This window comes from Berghia stephanieae, chromosome 4 (genome assembly GCF_034508935.2).
Source record: "Berghia stephanieae isolate SIO BIC M18660-M18661 chromosome 4, UCSD_Bste_1.3, whole genome shotgun sequence".
NCBI lineage: Eukaryota > Metazoa > Mollusca > Gastropoda > Nudibranchia > Aeolidiidae > Berghia > Berghia stephanieae.
This window is the reverse complement of record NC_088363.1, coordinates 33,656,114-33,673,613: the sequence shown is the minus strand read 5'-3', so window position 1 is coordinate 33,673,613 and position 17,500 is coordinate 33,656,114. Positions and strand designations below refer to the sequence as shown.

Here is a 17,500-nt window from a genome sequence, read left to right as displayed (position 1 = left end):
TTATCATTAAATAATATCAATCAGATTGTGAACGTTCAAGGTTACAAATCGTTTTATGTGTTGGTAAGTTATATCCGATTGGCGGACCATGTGAGTATTTTACATAAACTCATAGCATCAATATACGCTATAATAACAACCTGTTTTTAAGTAGCAAGGAATGCTCAGGATCTCTCGGGCTGATTGTCTCGGGTAAGCGGCATGGACTGGAGTGTGCTATGATGTTTGCTTTTATGTTTTTAAGGGCGTTACGGCGCTTGCAACACATAAAGGTCATATCAGCGCCAGTAAAAAGGAAGAAAATGGGATAGTAAAAAGGTCTAGAATTACAATTAAAGCATCCAAGAATAAGGCAGACAAAGGGGAATTCGTTCAAATAGGGAACAGATGTAGATTCCAAGACCACACGATCAGTGTACTCAGTTTGTACTCACCTAAGTCTCATCCAGACACAAGCACAGTGTCCCTACTAAGAGGAACACACTCAAATGTTTACAAATCATATACAGTATGTACCTCCCAGCCCACTAAGAGAGGTCAGCAACCCCACCAAGTTGGCTATGATGAACACATTGATTTTATGGTCGTACAGAACGAACGAAATTGACGTCACTCAGCTCTCTGTTATTACTTTTAGCCAGCCATTTTTATGAGTAGCTCTCACTAAATTCTATCAATCAGACTATAAATTTTAAAGATTGCTTAAACACATAGCGTTGTGTGTTGGTGCGTTATATTCGGCTGGCGGATGCTGTGAGTGTATAAGTTAAACTCATAACACCAATAACATGGCATGTGTTTTTACGTTCCCAACATGATGTTCGGTTGGTCTAGAAAGATGCTAAGCGTTAAGGTAATATACTCAAAACATCCACCAGCCAAATTAAACATACCAACACATTAAACTGAGTGTAACCTTGAACGTAAATAATAATAATAATAATAATAATAATAATAATAATAATAATAATAATAATAATAATAATAATACATGACATTTATATAGCGCATGTTCATCTCTGTGTGATGCTTAATGCAGGTTACAAATAAATATACAAAATTCGCACATGCTATAAAACGTATACCACCACAATAATATCAATAGCAGCAGTGTGTGTAATATCGTGTCAATATCATGAAAATGTAACGGGTAAAAGGTAGTGCTTTAATAATGAATTAAAATTATCAATAGATTTTGCTTCTCTTATCCTTCTCGGCAGGGCATTCCACACAAGGGGCCCAGTGTGGGTAAAGGAACGGCGTCCATAAAGTGTATAATTATAATATTTCTAAGAGTAAGCCAGTAAGCTTCGTTTTGTCAGTCGAGGATCTTAAATTCATATATAATATTTCTAACATGCTTTTGTCAGTCATCACTTAGGCTTTTAAACCAAAACAGAGCAATCTTTAAAATGATTCTTTCCTTGACAGGCAGCCAGTGCAGCTCAGACAGAATAGTCAGGGAGTGTGCCATTCTCTATTCTTTATAATCTGCATGATATAATTAAGTATTAAGTCAGAACGTATCATTAAAATGTCTGTCTATAACAAAGAGATGAGACGTCAATTTTGTTCCATCTATACTTGCAATGAACGGAGTTGACGGCACTCGGCTCTTTGTGGTTGTTGTTGTTGTTTGTTTGTTTGTTTGTTTGTTTTTGTTTTTTCGTTTTTGTTTTTGAAAGGGGGGGGGGGTGTTCTACACTGCTAGTTTGGTGATTAGATCTCACATAAACATCTCTAACATACTAAATACTATGTTAAAGGTTACACGTGATTATGTGCAATGGTACGATTGATCTGGTGGGGACAAATAGTGAGTATTTTACATAAACGCATACCATTAATACACATCATATTATCACAAGCAGAAATGACAGGCTCTCTGCTTTAGGTTGGATTTGAGGATTGGGATGTAATGACCATGAAAGAAATCCATGTATGTAAATCAAATGCGAGTCACAAAGCCAATCATAATAGATTCCGACAATAACAAAACGGTCTTAAATAGGCATTCTCACACAATCAGCTTGGCCCCTGTACATATTAGTCCTGGCAATGTCCCCAATCAACGACACTTTTCGCGTCTTTTTGTCAGCAACCAACGTGGCCTCATACAATCCACCGCCAGGGATGTTTTTATGGTAAACTGAAATAAGTCGCCGGAAATCGTGGCTGAGTACATCCTTAGGACAGTGACGACTGTATCCAGAGTCAACTTTACGCATTCATCTCTGGAATCTTTAGACTTTGCAATGATCTCTTCTAGAAAATGCGTTGATATATTCCGTGTAAGTTCCTCGCTGATACCCGCGGTGCTGAAATTACGGCAATTACAATACTTCAGAGGGATTCCGGTTTCTTCACAGGTCCTTCGTTGTGGTAATTCATGAAAAAGGCTGGCGCCTCTGGATCTGTCTCTTTTGTGGGCTACAATATCATCCCCCTGGAAATCAAGGATGTCTATAATTGTTGCGTGTACGTTAAAATTGGTGATTAGACGATGCTGATTCTTTCTGAAATTAGACATGATCTTTGGGTACTTAGCCTCGAACCAGGGTGGAAAGATGAATAACAAAAATGGGTTGCTATCCTCCAGCATTCCTTCAAATGTGGCTCTGCAAGATAAGAACAAAGTTCTGAGTTTTCTGTCAATGAAAATTGAAATAAATTTAGAACAAAAAGGAATGTGAGCGTTTATACATCGCATAATCCACTAAATTTGCCCAAAGCCCATTATAAGGAGCCCTGGCTAACACAAAAATGAACATATAGGCCGAGACCTTATGCCTGTCGGCGGTACACATTGCATTTTTTCCGATAGATGGCAATGTCGTAAGCTTCTCCAAGCGCACAGCATCTATAAGTTAACGATGGCTTCGCTGGAACACACTAGGACTTGTATTTTGATGTCATTTCTTTTAGGTTTGTGCAGCGTCTAGCGAGTTGTCGTTAGTATTGCTCAAGAAAACAAGCGATCCCATTGGTAGAACTAATGAATACAACTCACCGTTTGTTTTCTTTTGTGGCCAAAGAAACCTTTTGACGTATTTTTTTCAAATAATTTGATTAGTGTCAAGGCTACGACCACACACCATCAATAATGTGAGAGCTGCCAAGAGCCATATTTAGTACACGCCGATCAGCTGGATCAAGCGGCTCTCCAGTTTGTGAGCAGTTATCACAATGTTTTGTCACTTCCGCCAACCCATTATTGATGAGCTAACTTCCCTTTGCTTTGTTTGTTGTTTGTTTTTAAGGGTTATACGGCGCTTGCAACACATTTACGTTATATCAGCGCCAGTAAAAAGGAAGAAAATGGGATAGTTTAACGTTCTAGAATTACAATTAAAGCACCCAAGAAAAAAGTAAGTTATAGGGGAACTGGGAACAAATAGGGATCAGATGTAGATTCCAAGAGCATACCACCAATGCACTTAGTTTGAGATCACCTATAAGTCTCATCCGGACACAAGCACAAAATTCAACAAAGAGGAATACACTCAAATGTTTACATTATATATACATTTAAAATTACAAAAATAATAATACAAAACAGAGAGATGATTTACAAGGAAAAAAATATCTCCCAAAACAATAACGATGCATTTGACTGATTCCCTCCCAGTTAGGACTCCGGCCAGGGCCAGGACAAAACCAAGTAATCTCATTCCAAAACAAAGACAGAAAGCATGTTGGAAAACAGATATAAGGGGATAGAAGACACAGTATGTACCCCCCTGCCCACTATGGGAGGTCCTTTTGCTTTGACACACTGACGCATAAAATTACTATTACTGAAATACTCGAATCTTCATCATCATCATCATCATCATCATCATCATCATCATCATCATCATCATCATCATCATCAACAACAACAACAACAACAACAACAACAACTTCAATAAACAACTACAACAATATCATCATCATCATCATCATCATCATCATCATCATCATCATTATCTTATTAGAATCAAGAGAAGAAGAAAAAAAATCATTTTAAATAGCCAAATCCAAAAGTAGTATTACCTAAAGTCTCCATAACGACTTCCGTGGTCACTGAAGAAGACAACCAGTGTGTTGTTGAGAGAGCTCTGGCCGTAAAGAGTCTTGAAGAAATCTGCGTAAATCTCATCTACAGAACTGGCCATGTTGATGTCATTGTGTGTTGCTTCTGCGAAGAAACTGTACCCAAAATAAGGCGTTGCCTTCGTATTGTTGAACGTCCCCGCCAGCTGTAACCAATAATCGTAATAAAGATTTATCATGTTTGTGTCCCCAATACAGCTGAAAGGGTCGTGCTGTAACTTCGCCATCTTCTCTGATTGTACGACAACTGGCCTGTTGTAGTAATGGAACGTTGGTCTATTCCAGCTTTTTTTCAAGTAGTGGAATGCGGTGATTTCAGTCTTGTCAAAAATGGCGGATGTTCGATAGCCCACTTTTCTCGCCTTCTCCCACAAAAACAGATGATCCACCACATCGAAGTAGTCCGAGTACTTCCAATATTTAAAGAATTCTTCTTCACTATAACCAGTCAGCAGTGGTATCACGTTTGGAAATCTATTCTGGCCAACTTTGTTGAGTTTATAAAACTCAATACCGCCCTTTGTAAGCAGAAATGATTTAGTAAGAGGCATATGCCGCGCAAAGTTCAATTTAGACGTAGCATCGATACCGATAAGCAAAATACTCAAGGTCTCTTTAGGTTTGTTCCTCTTGACATGGGCAGCATAGGCAGACTCCAGACTTTTTTCCAATGTAACATTTTTTCGAATGACACTGATGTAACTCGTCCCAACCTTTCTCCAACCTCCGTAACACTGGCCCCAGATATGCTCTACTTCTTTTGGAAGGGCCATAGAGTCTGTAAAACCATTTGACCATGCCGATACAACAACATTAAAATCGCCGTCTTCATCCGCTCTTGTTAAAGATGCATATTTACAATAGTCGAGTCGAACATTCAAATGTTTAACTTTTTCTCTATCTATTTTTAAATAGTCTTTGTCATTGGTGATATATAAAAAACTGGGCGAACTATTCTTACATTTAATTTTGGGCATTTTTTCGAAAAACTGGGCTTTCCATTCGTCGATAGGTTCGTCAGAGAATCCCATACATCCATCTTCATCATAGTGGGTAGAGTTTATGAAGTACCTTTTGTAAATCACCTGACGCCCGACTTTTGGTGTGAATTCTAGATTGGTATTTTTTGAATAAGTTTTGAATATTCCCATTGTATATTTCCTGGTATAGTGGAATTGCGATGAATATAAGACAGATAAGTGCTGATGGATATTTGCAACATCCTGAAAAAGGGATATATATATCTATATATATTTATCAACAACAAAGGCATAAAACTAAATAAAAACCTATTCAGATATTACCGCTCTCTCTCTCTCTCTCTCTCTCTCTCTCTCTCTCTCTCTCTCTCTCTCTTTCTCAGTCTCTCTCTCTCTCTCTCTGTGCGTGTGTGTGTGTGTGTGTGTGTGTGACAGAGGGTAGTATATAAACTTGAAACCAGGTTGAAAATATTGTCTAATAAGAAATTGAATAAGATAATAGGAGATGAAATTCATACTCTGTTCCCCCGATTTCAGCATAATACATATAATATATGCTATATTATAGCAATAAAACTGATATGTTGCTACACTCAAAGGCAAACAAGTACGCTACAACAAATCATTCTTATCCGCAGCGATTAGGAATGGCCTATCATTTATTTACTGAAGATGCAGATAAATACATATCATTGTTATGTTCAAATGCTTCTCTGTCTATTATTGACACATTTACATACTGGGCACGTTTAGTAAACATTGCGCTATGAAAATGATCAAGATAAACATAAAGGTCAAAACAAATCTTGAATCAAAGATATGATAAAGGAGATCAGCTGTCGAAGGCAATGATATGTTTGTTCTAACAGGACACATGACAGAAAATCATCGCCATCGTCACCATCATCATCACGAGCATCGTCATCTTTATATTACCATTCAATTGAAGATTATGACACGGCGTTTGTTTCCATTCTAAATGGATTTGTTTATTTTTTCTTTGATCAGTTCGCCCTCGTGCTCTGGAAAAGAAAACGTATTGAAAAATCGTCCTTCAAAGATGGATTTAAATGACCAAGATGAGGGTCATTTAAATCCATCCATCTATCTTTGGAGGACGAGTTTACTGGTCAATTTTTTTAATGCGTGTCTTTCCAGAGTACGGCAGGTAACGGGTTAATATCCTCCTTTAAAATAACAGTGAAAATAATAAAATGCAGTCGTAGGTTGAGAGTATTGGCCGGTTTTTTGTTTTTGATTTGTTTCGTTTCTTGTTTGTTTTTGTTGTTTTCTTTTTATTGCTTTTTTTTTTTGGGGGGGGGGGGGGGTTGTTGTTTTTGTTGGGTTTTTTTGGGGTTTTTTTTGTTTTTGCTTGTTTGTTTTGTTTTGTTTTTGTTTTATTATTGGGGGGGGGTTGTTTTTTGTTTTATTTTTTGTTTTGATTTTTTTAAAAGAGAAAACACTCTAATAATGCAAAGAGCTCTATACGAATATGTAGACACACACACACACACACACACACACAAATACACACACATGTATAAATATATTAATATTTATAAAAATTTAATAATATATATATATAATATATATATTATATATATAATATATATATATAATAATAACAGTCATAACAGATCTCCACCGTGTATGATTAAGATAACTGTGATCCATATTATGTTTGTTCCAGCAAGACACATGATACGACATCATCATCATCATCATCATCATCATCATCATCATCATCATCATCATCATGAGCATCGTCATCTTTAATACAACAACCACCACCATTATTAGCATTATTATCAGTATAACCTTCATCATCATCATCATCATCATCATCATCATCATCATCATCATCATCATCATCATCGTCATCATCATCATCATCATCATCATCATCATCATCGTCATCATTACCATCATCGTAATTCTCACCACCACCAGTGTTTTCATCATCAACACAATACTCACGAATTTTTTCAAACATCATTAGATCAAAGCTCAGGATTCTGAAAAGTTGAAATATAAAATAATAAATGAATGAATAAACAAATTAATTAATTAATAAATAAATTAATTAATTAATTAATTAATTGATTAATTAATTAATTAATTAATTAATTAATTAATAAATAAATGGATAAATAATTCATAAATAAATAAATGACAATATTGTTATCATCGTTATAAGTCAACACTCCGTTAAGAAAATAGATTTTAAACTTTTTTTTCTCGGCATTGGGGTTCAAAACGATATAAAACCAAATTGAGAAGACGGATAACAAATTAGAAGCAGAAGTTTTGTGGTCTAAGGATTATAAGACTCGCCATCTGATCGGTGGGTCGATTCGAGTCTCGCATCCTCCTCCTTTGGCGGCGCAACATTGAGTCCTTGGAAAAGGTTCTTTACTCACATTCTCTCACCGTACCCAAGTGTTAAATGAGTATAGGTACCTAGCTGGTAGCAGCATTGTCTCTGTCGAAAAAAAATGTAATGTGTATCGCTTTACAATTTACAGGCGTCATGTGTCTTCCTATACATTAGAAGTTATTATTTGTGGGGTCCTCTTGCAAAGTGCTTTAGGCACTTCAGTATAAATTGCGCTATGAAAATGATCAAGATAAAGATAAAAGTAAAAACAAATCTTGAATCAAAGCTATGATAAATGAGATAACTGTCGAACGTAATATGGTGCCGTGGAATGATCAACCTAGGTTTGACAAGGTAACCAAAAGGTTAGTGAGAAAATAGAAAAGGAGGTCCAAGAATAATCAAAGCATGTCCATCAGAGACAAACACCATAATGTATAAATAAATTAAAACCGCAGCGCAAAAGCAACGTGGAAAAGCGTACACATAATTTGTGAATAAAGTTATAGACGACGATATAGATAACAACAAACAGTTATGATCATTCATTAAGAGCAAAAGTACGGAGAGGACAGGAATTGCTCAATTCCAAAACGAAAACGGAGTGCTCACACAAGATCCAGACACAAAAGCAAATGTCTTCAATCATCAATTTTCGACTGTATTTTTCGACCCAAACAGTGCATTTAATGTCAAGCTGCCAGGCAAGCAAATTGAACAAATGGAGGAGATTGACGTTATAGAACAAGGCTGAAACTGATGCAAAACCTGAATGAAAATCAAGCAACAGCACCGGATGGACTGTCCGCAATGTGCATCAAGACGTTTGCAAAAGAAATTGCTCCAATTTATACATTCTTGTTCCAGACATCGTTGGACCATGGAGAAATTCCAGATGACTAACAACCTGCGCAAATAACACCAATCTTTAAAAAAAAAAAAAGAAGGGTCTGTGATGAGTGAACAAATGGATAGTTTACAATAGCAGTATTATATACAGTGAATTATGTTGTAATTACAATCACTGAACTCCTCACATGCTTGACCATTTCACGAGGTTCATGTGCACTACGCATTTCTACGAAATTTTTTTAGTACTTGTAGGTCTGGAGGAGAGGATTTTATGTCAAGACTTTTCTTCTCTATGGAATAAAACTCATGATTCTTTTTTGTTTTGGTGATCGTCGCCTCGTATTTTGACGTACTTTTTTGGTCAACGCCAGGCTGTGCTGTGCGATAAGCCAAAAAAAAAAAACCAAACATCTCGCCAAGCCGGATATTAAGTAACAGTACACAAAACTATGTGTAACCCTAACAGAATTTGGTAAGAACTACTCATAAAAAGAACAATAGCAAAGAGCTGAGTGATGTCAATCTCATTATATTTAGAAGTCTATAAAGGCAATGATAAAATGAAGTTTGAGCGTAGCTTTCGTACACTTCTAACCTGACACTGACCAAAAATTTACGTCATTAGACAAGTCTTTGGCAACAAAAGGAAACAAATCGTGAGTTGTATTCAATGGGATCACTTGTTTCCTTGAGGACAAACAACTCACTAGGCGCTGCACAAACCTAACAAAATTACGTATAAGTCCAGTGCGTTATTGCGTAGCCATCGTTAACTTTGTGCCTGACACTGACCAATAAAATAACGTCAAAATGATATCTTTGGCAACAAAAGAAAACAAATCGTGAGTTGTTTTCAATTGTTCAACCAATGGGATAACTTGTTTCCTTGAGCTCTACTAACGACGACTCGGCGGTCCTCACACATAAACAAAGACCTCAAAATATGGGTCTTAGTGGTTTTTAACATCAGCCTTTAAGTTCACGATGGCTACGGTCCTTGTACGTGGCCTTTGTAAACTCATGGCCTGACAGTGACCAACAAATGACGTCAAAAGACAAGTCTTTGGCCACAAGAGAAAACAAATTATGAGTTGCATTCAACAGTTCAACCAATGGGATCACTTGTTTCCTTGACAACTACTAAAGACAACTCAATAGGCGATCCACAAACGTGTACATCTTCATAACCTTCTGATGGATTTTATTGAAAATTGGCTCGAACACTAGAAAGGTTAGTGACATTAAGCCAATTTATTTTCACCGGTTACAGTACCATTCTGTGGGATTTATTTTCTTTACGGTATATAAAAAAAACGAAGGGTCTGGGATGAGTGAACAAATGGATGGTTTACAATAGAAGTATTATAGACAGTGAATTATGTTGTGATTAATATCACTGAACTCCCCACAGGCTGAGGGGCGGTTTGGGTCTTATTATTAGGAAAACCTTCGAAAAATTGATTTTGAGATTTTGGTGGAAAATGATATTTTATTATCTTAGAAATAATATAATTTAAGTCCAAATTCTTAAAATAGACTATAAAGGCAAGAAAAACACAGTCGAAAATGGTACATGTAGTAAGAAAAATGTGAAAAACGGGAAGCCATTTTGCTATTTTTCTCAATATGTCATTTTTCTAAGGGTATGGGAAACTGTGTCAAACGTTTCTCAGAATCTATTCAATGAAATAATCTGAAAATTTCCACAGTTATCACAGAGATAATGTATTATGTCACATCAGAGAGATTTTTTGATAAGATATGTGAATTTTGAATTATAATCCTAATTCTGAATTTTTAAGGTCAATTTTGTCATAACATTTTGATTCTCAACTTTGTAATGTTCTAATAAAAATTCCATAAGCTAAAGCAGTAAAATATCTCTATGGTGACACTCTATGGTACAATGTTGACAAGAGGGAAGAATATGGAGGTCATTCCTTCATTAGTTTTTGTGGAACGTTTGCCACAAGATTGTTATATTTTTTTATGTCAGACCCCCAAAATCAGGTCACAAAATGGATATCAACACAGATAATTTATATATTTCACCATAAGTGTAACCTATATTGACGATACAGAATGATTAAAACCGCCTAATATAGGTAATTCAATTTTTTTTTAGAAAAGACCCAAACCGCCCCTTGGAATAGGGGTTTACATTCCCCGAGATTCATGTTCACTACTCACTAACATTATTGCCACCCTGGGTTCAAAGTGACACTGTAAATTGTACACTTTGTACACAATTGACATAAATAATTGTTGCATTTTAATAGTTGAACGTCAGAGGCGTAGCTGCCTGTTAAGATTTCTACATTTATAGATAAACTGATAACAATATAGATTAAACATGCAAATTTGTCACAATGGGGAAAATTTTCAAGTATTTCTCCAGTGAGGCGAAGCGTGGAATTCTTTTTCATGGCATGAGGCGAATAACAAAATTAATAATAGATTGCCCAGAACCAGGAACTCATTATGGAGAGGACAATTTAATAATTATATCATTTTGATTATGCACCTCTTGTATTTGAAAACTTCGGTTCCTTTGAAAGGTTATACTGTACAAAAATTACATGGACAAATAAGTTTAGATTCAGTGACATTATCACATTCTAAGCACACACCCCCCCCCTCCCCCACTTCTCCTCATTGAATATAATTCAACAGTGGCAAACATGTACCCTGCTCGATGGGTGACCAATGGGTTTAGTGCGACCTTTATGAGTTATCTTGCTCAACAGTTGGTCGGGGATTATATCTTTGAGAAAGACATTTCTCCTTGTCCTACCAGAGACGGGCGTAAAAATTTGGAGGACCCCCCCCCCCCCTGTTATTATTTTTTTACATCAATGTCTTTGTCTAAAAATGTATAAGTACCTCACGTGCTGCTTGTGTCGTCCATTATATTACATGTTCGGTGTCCAACAATACAAAAAATGTTGGTTAATCGTATCATAATCATTATTATTATTATTATTAATATTATTATTATTATTATTATTATTATTATTATTATTATTATTATTATTATTACAATTATTATTATTATTATTATATTATTATTATTATTATTATTATTATTATTATTATTATTATTATTATTATTATTATTATTATTATTATTTTATTATTATTATTATTATTATTATTATTATTATTGTAATAATCTTGTTATTGTGGTATCTTGTTATTTGGGTTGCAGGGGGTACATACAATAATGAAGCCTCTTTGTAGTTTTCTTCAAGTTACGTGTAGTTTTTAATGAGGAAGGTGTAATATAGTCGATGGAGTAAATGAGAGAGATTTGATAGGGAGGATGTATGGAGTTGTTCTGAGAGGTTTGGTGGCGAGATATTTCTTGATAATGAGGTGTAGTTTTTGTTGTTGAGAATGAGATGTGTGTAGTTGCCAGTGCCGCTATTTTGGCAGGCAGCGTGGCAGGCTTCTTGAGGCTTGGGACGAATGAAGAGGGAGTGATAGAACAAAACAAGATCTTATTTTGCGCAAGAGATATGCTGAGTTTTTCTCTCGCGCAATGCTCAGGGTCGTGATTGGTTCTAAGGAAGGGGCGACACTGTCAAATAAAGAAACAGAAATAACACACTATTAAATCTTACTATCTAATAGTTTTATTTCAATTAGGATTGCCCCCGACGTGAGTCGGGAGGCGAATGACCAATGCATGTTATATAATGGAATAGAAAATGAAGATTGGCACTCAGCCCTCAACGTAAGTCGAGTGGCGATACGGCCAATGCATGTTATATAATGGAATAGAATGTATCAATAAAACATGAATATTTACCAAGTGAGATAATGGCATCGAATATGCCAACATCATTAAGCATAAAAGCATAAGATATAAATCACTACCAACAATCTCAGAAGTTTGGTATAATTCTATGATGCAGGGCATCATCAGGACATTATACAGCTATAACGATTAATGACCAAGAAAGTTTGACAGACAGACCGATAACTGAGCATACAGCTAGTCAGACAATAGGTACTTATGCCTATATGTGTATCAGGTGACAGGCATATAGATAGTTGAATAGATTATTGGGTAGATTGATATGTAGCCAACTGTAATCTCATACTAAGTAATTGAAAAGGTAAATATATAAAGATGGGTACATATGTGCATAGGCAGACAGATTAGTAAGTATACAGATAGATAGGTCCGTAGGTCGGTCGGTAGATGGATGGATGGATAGATAGATAGATAGATAGATAGATAGATAGATAGATAGATACAGAGAGATATAGATGGAAGGGATGTGACAGTGACAGGATAACTATACCAACAACATTAGAGTAGGCCGATATTATTTACAAATCACCAGTAATAAAGATCGTGGTAAGTTTGTAATCGTGATAAACAGATTATTGCTAGCACTCATGTAATCAATTAATTAGACTAAGTATTTTCCTCATGACAGATACAAGTTATACTGGCACGTATTCGATTTACTGTCATTACACAAAGGCATTAACAATCCACGGAAATGATATGAATAAAATAAGAAATCACGATGTCAATAATTAAAACAATAAATGCAACAGCAACAATAATAATAATAATAATAATAATGCTTATGACAATGTTAATAATAAAAGTTCAACATACCTGTCAAATAAAGAAACAGAAATAACACACTATTAAATCTTACTATCTAATAGTTTTATTTCAATTAGGATTGCCCCCGACGTGAGTCGGGAGGCGAATGACGTTGAAGCGAGGTGCGCCACTGGTTTTATCCTTTCTACCCACTTAAGTGCGACGGCGCGCAGCATACCGCAAGACGAATAGAAGGAAACCATAACAGAAAGTGCTATTTAAAAAAATACAAGAAGTATGAAACCATCATACTACATACTTCCCCCTCAAGACAAAAAATCGTCCCCGATTTTCTTAATAAACTATAAGCAACTAATCCCAGATAAAGAGGAAAATATACATAAAAGATAATAATATAATAGCAATTAATAAAATAGCAATTATCGTAATGCCCATGCAATCATGTATGAGCGCTCAACATGTCCGCTCCACCTTCAGCAGTAATGAGAGGTGGCACTTTGCCTGACACCTGTGCCACCAAGGCCTGAAGCCTAACAGCCCACGCTGTGACTGCTTCATTCTCTACCTGCGACGCGATGGCAATCTTTTGCAAGAGATCGGAAGAAGGCAAAATATTACCATAAAGTCGATCAAGACTTTGAATGATCGCGTCGCAGGTCACTTCCTCCCCCATCTGAAGAATGAGGTCGGCCGGTAGCCCTTTTAGAGAGCGTCTCATGGCCGCCACAAGGATGCGTTCCGAGAACATATGAGAGCACTGGAGGTCTTTAACCTCCAGTTTCCACTGCAAAAAGGAACAATGAGAAGGGGACCCGTCATCCCCGGAAAAGGTGGAAAGTCGTGGAGCGTCAGCTCTAACGGCTGAGACATTGACAGGTTGCTCCGTTTTCTTTGTTTCCTGCACTGCATTGAGCAATTCCATTCTTTGCTCATTCGACAGAGCAGCGATGCCGTCGATCAAATTCTTTCCATTTACTTGGAGGTTACGTTCTACTGATCATAACATACAAAATGATAAGTGTTCTGAGCACTCATGCTGTGAGTGAAGTGCTTGACACACGCAAACATATGTTATAAATTTCATGATACTGCCCACAGACCAGAAAGGTACAAGTCAAAATAAACATAAACAAAATCACTATAAAATTTGCGTGCATGGACAAAGTGTCAAGAACAAATAAATGGAGCTGTTATAAAATGAGCATAGTGGAAAAAAATGTAACGGAAGTGAGAAAAAATACAAATTAAAAAGTCATAATAAAAGCAAACAAACGAGGTAAATATTCACGTGGAGAGGGGACGAGGAGGTACTGGAGGTGGAAGGGGGGGGGGGTGGAAATATAAGTAAATAATTTAAAACAAATATGTCTCACCACTCGGTTGATCAGACCGGGCAGCGAAACAAAAGGCAAAAGAAATGAAATACAATGACACGTTAAAACACACAACAAAAAATGAAAGGAAATATAAAATAAAATTATCAGGCCTGATGTAAAGAATGTTTCTAAACATAATATTTTCACTGTTAAGAGAAAATACGATTAACACCGCACATCAGATCATTCACTTCATTTCTTTGTCTCAGCGTGGGTTGTCATCACTGTTATCTAGGGTTGTCATCGGATGCCCTCTCTTGGTTGCTATGCAGCCAACATCGCTATCATCTATTGCACAGTCAAAGCGGTCCTTATTTTCACAGTGTCGGGCCTTCCCATACGCTGGGCGCCATGTAATAATCTTGTTATTGTGGTATCTTGTTATTTGGGTTGCAGGGGGTACATACAATAATGAAGCCTCTTTGTAGTTTTCTTCAAGTTACGTGTAGTTTTTAATGAGGAAGGTGTAATATAGTCGATGGAGTAAATGAGAGAGATTTGATAGGGAGGATGTATGGAGTTGTTCTGAGAGGTTTGGTGGCGAGATATTTCTTGATAATGAGGTGTAGTTTTTGTTGTTGAGAATGAGATGTGTGTAGTTGCCAGTGCCGCTATTTTGGCAGGCAGCGTGGCAGGCTTCTTGAGGCTTGGGACGAATGAAGAGGGAGTGATAGAACAAAACAAGATCTTATTTTGCGCAAGAGATATGCTGAGTTTTTCTCTCGCGCAATGCTCAGGGTCGTGATTGGTTCTAAGGAAGGGCGACACTGTCAAATAAAGAAACAGAAATAACACACTATTAAATCTTACTATCTAATAGTTTTATTTCAATTAGGATTGCCCCCGACGTGAGTCGGGAGGCGAATGACCAATGCATGTTATATAATGGAATAGAAAATGAAGATTGGCACTCAGCCCTCAACGTAAGTCGAGTGGCGATACGGCCAATGCATGTTATATAATGGAATAGAATGTATCAATAAAACATGAATATTTACCAAGTGAGATAATGGCATCGAATATGCCAACATCATTAAGCATAAAAGCATAAGATATAAATCACTACCAACAATCTCAGAAGTTTGGTATAATTCTATGATGCAGGGCATCATCAGGACATTATACAGCTATAACGATTAATGACCAAGAAAGTTTGACAGACAGACCGATAACTGAGCATACAGCTAGTCAGACAATAGGTACTTATGCCTATATGTGTATCAGGTGACAGGCATATAGATAGTTGAATAGATTATTGGGTAGATTGATATGTAGCCAACTGTAATCTCATACTAAGTAATTGAAAAGGTAAATATATAAAGATGGGTACATATGTGCATAGGCAGACAGATTAGTAAGTATACAGATAGATAGGTCCGTAGGTCGGTCGGTAGATGGATGGATGGATAGATAGATAGATAGATAGATAGATAGATAGATAGATAGATAGATACAGAGAGATATAGATGGAAGGGATGTGACAGTGACAGGATAACTATACCAACAACATTAGAGTAGGCCGATATTATTTACAAATCACCAGTAATAAAGATCGTGGTAAGTTTGTAATCGTGATAAACAGATTATTGCTAGCACTCATGTAATCAATTAATTAGACTAAGTATTTTCCTCATGACAGATACAAGTTATACTGGCACGTATTCGATTTACTGTCATTACACAAAGGCATTAACAATCCACGGAAATGATATGAATAAAATAAGAAATCACGATGTCAATAATTAAAACAATAAATGCAACAGCAACAATAATAATAATAATAATAATAATAATAATAATGCTTATGACAATGTTAATAATAAAAGTTCAACATACCTGTCAAATAAAGAAACAGAAATAACACACTATTAAATCTTACTATCTAATAGTTTTATTTCAATTAGGATTGCCCCCGACGTGAGTCGGGAGGCGAATGACGTTGAAGCGAGGTGCGCCACTGGTTTTATCCTTTCTACCCACTTAAGTGCGACGGCGCGCAGCATACCGCAAGACGAATAGAAGGAAACCATAACAGAAAGTGCTATTTAAAAAAATACAAGAAGTATGAAACCATCATACTACATTATTATTATTATTATTATTATTATTATTTTTAATATTATTATTATCATCATCATCATCATCATCATCATCATCATCATCATCATTGTTTGTTTGTTTTATTATTGATTTTACATACTTGATTTGTCGATGGAAATATTATATTCCTGTATGAGTTATATTGGCAATTGCCTAAAAGTAAACTTTTGAATCGTAACGAATGTGACGATTTTCCTATAGTTGGTAAGGAAAGGGATAAAATGGCTGCCGAATATAATAAACAGTGAGAGCGAGCTCGACGCCAGCTGACACTTCTCATTGAATTAATTTGAAAGCTTTTCGCTTCATTTAATCACATGATAAAATAAATTATTGAATGATTCGTCAAAGAAAGGTTCACACACTCGGAGTTGCCCTAGTCCTTTTAGATCGATTCAACGGATCTCTAAACAAAATTAAAGTCTACACTCTGTTCTTGTATTTTATTTTCATTTATTTGTTTATTTATTTATTGTAATAATAAAAAATGAACATTACAAACCATTTTCATAAACCTCGAAAACAGTCCTCTTTTTTTTTGTTTAGAGCGGGCTTTGTGATAAAAATCTTAATACTAATACATTTCTGAATGAAATTTCGCAGCAGCATATGCAGATGTTTTAACTCTTCCAACCACCTCTAGCCGCCTTTTAATAATTTACAATTTTAAAAAGTCACAATAATGGTTTTATTGACTGTATCATGACGTATCATTCGTTTATTTTTATTTTACCCATGCTAGGCCTTTGATTCTTTTTCAGTGATGATAATGGTAATTGGTCGAAAAGGAGAGAAATGTATCGGTCCATCGGCCAAACTCAAACAAAATCATCCTTTCTTTAAAAAATATAGCCTTATGGAGAACATTGTGCCATTTGAGTCAATGAAAAAATTATACGGCGCACAACTCTTTTGACAGATTTGAAAATTTAAAATGTATTTTTTTTACAGATAGATAAACAGATAACTTGATTTCCTTTTATAGTTTAAAGTGAGTTTGAAAGTTCGTTGAGTCAAACAGATATGTTCGTTGAGTCAAACAGATATAAAAATGTTACTGACGACACTAACACTCTCAATAACAACCAATCTCGACACTGTAAAAAGACAGTTTTGCGTTTTTACGCAAATC

The 17,500-nt window shown here is 35.9% G+C and overlaps 1 protein-coding gene across 1 annotated transcript in view; it reads right to left on the bottom strand.

The window, feature by feature from the left end:
- Nucleotides 1-1,635: 1,635 nt before the first annotated feature.
- The window catches only part of LOC144970450 (uncharacterized), a 16,585-nt gene continuing 720 nt past the window's right edge, over nt 1,636-17,500 (bottom strand). Inside the window, exons 2-4 of the mRNA XM_078910111.1 lie at nt 7,053-7,090; nt 4,036-5,318; nt 1,636-2,618 (exon numbers count right to left, since the gene is read on the bottom strand). Coding sequence (XP_078766237.1) covers nt 2,069-2,618; nt 4,036-5,246 — 1,761 coding nt within the window. The 5' untranslated portion in view covers nt 5,247-5,318; nt 7,053-7,090 and the 3' untranslated portion in view covers nt 1,636-2,068. The remainder of the gene's footprint in view (nt 2,619-4,035; nt 5,319-7,052; nt 7,091-17,500) is intronic.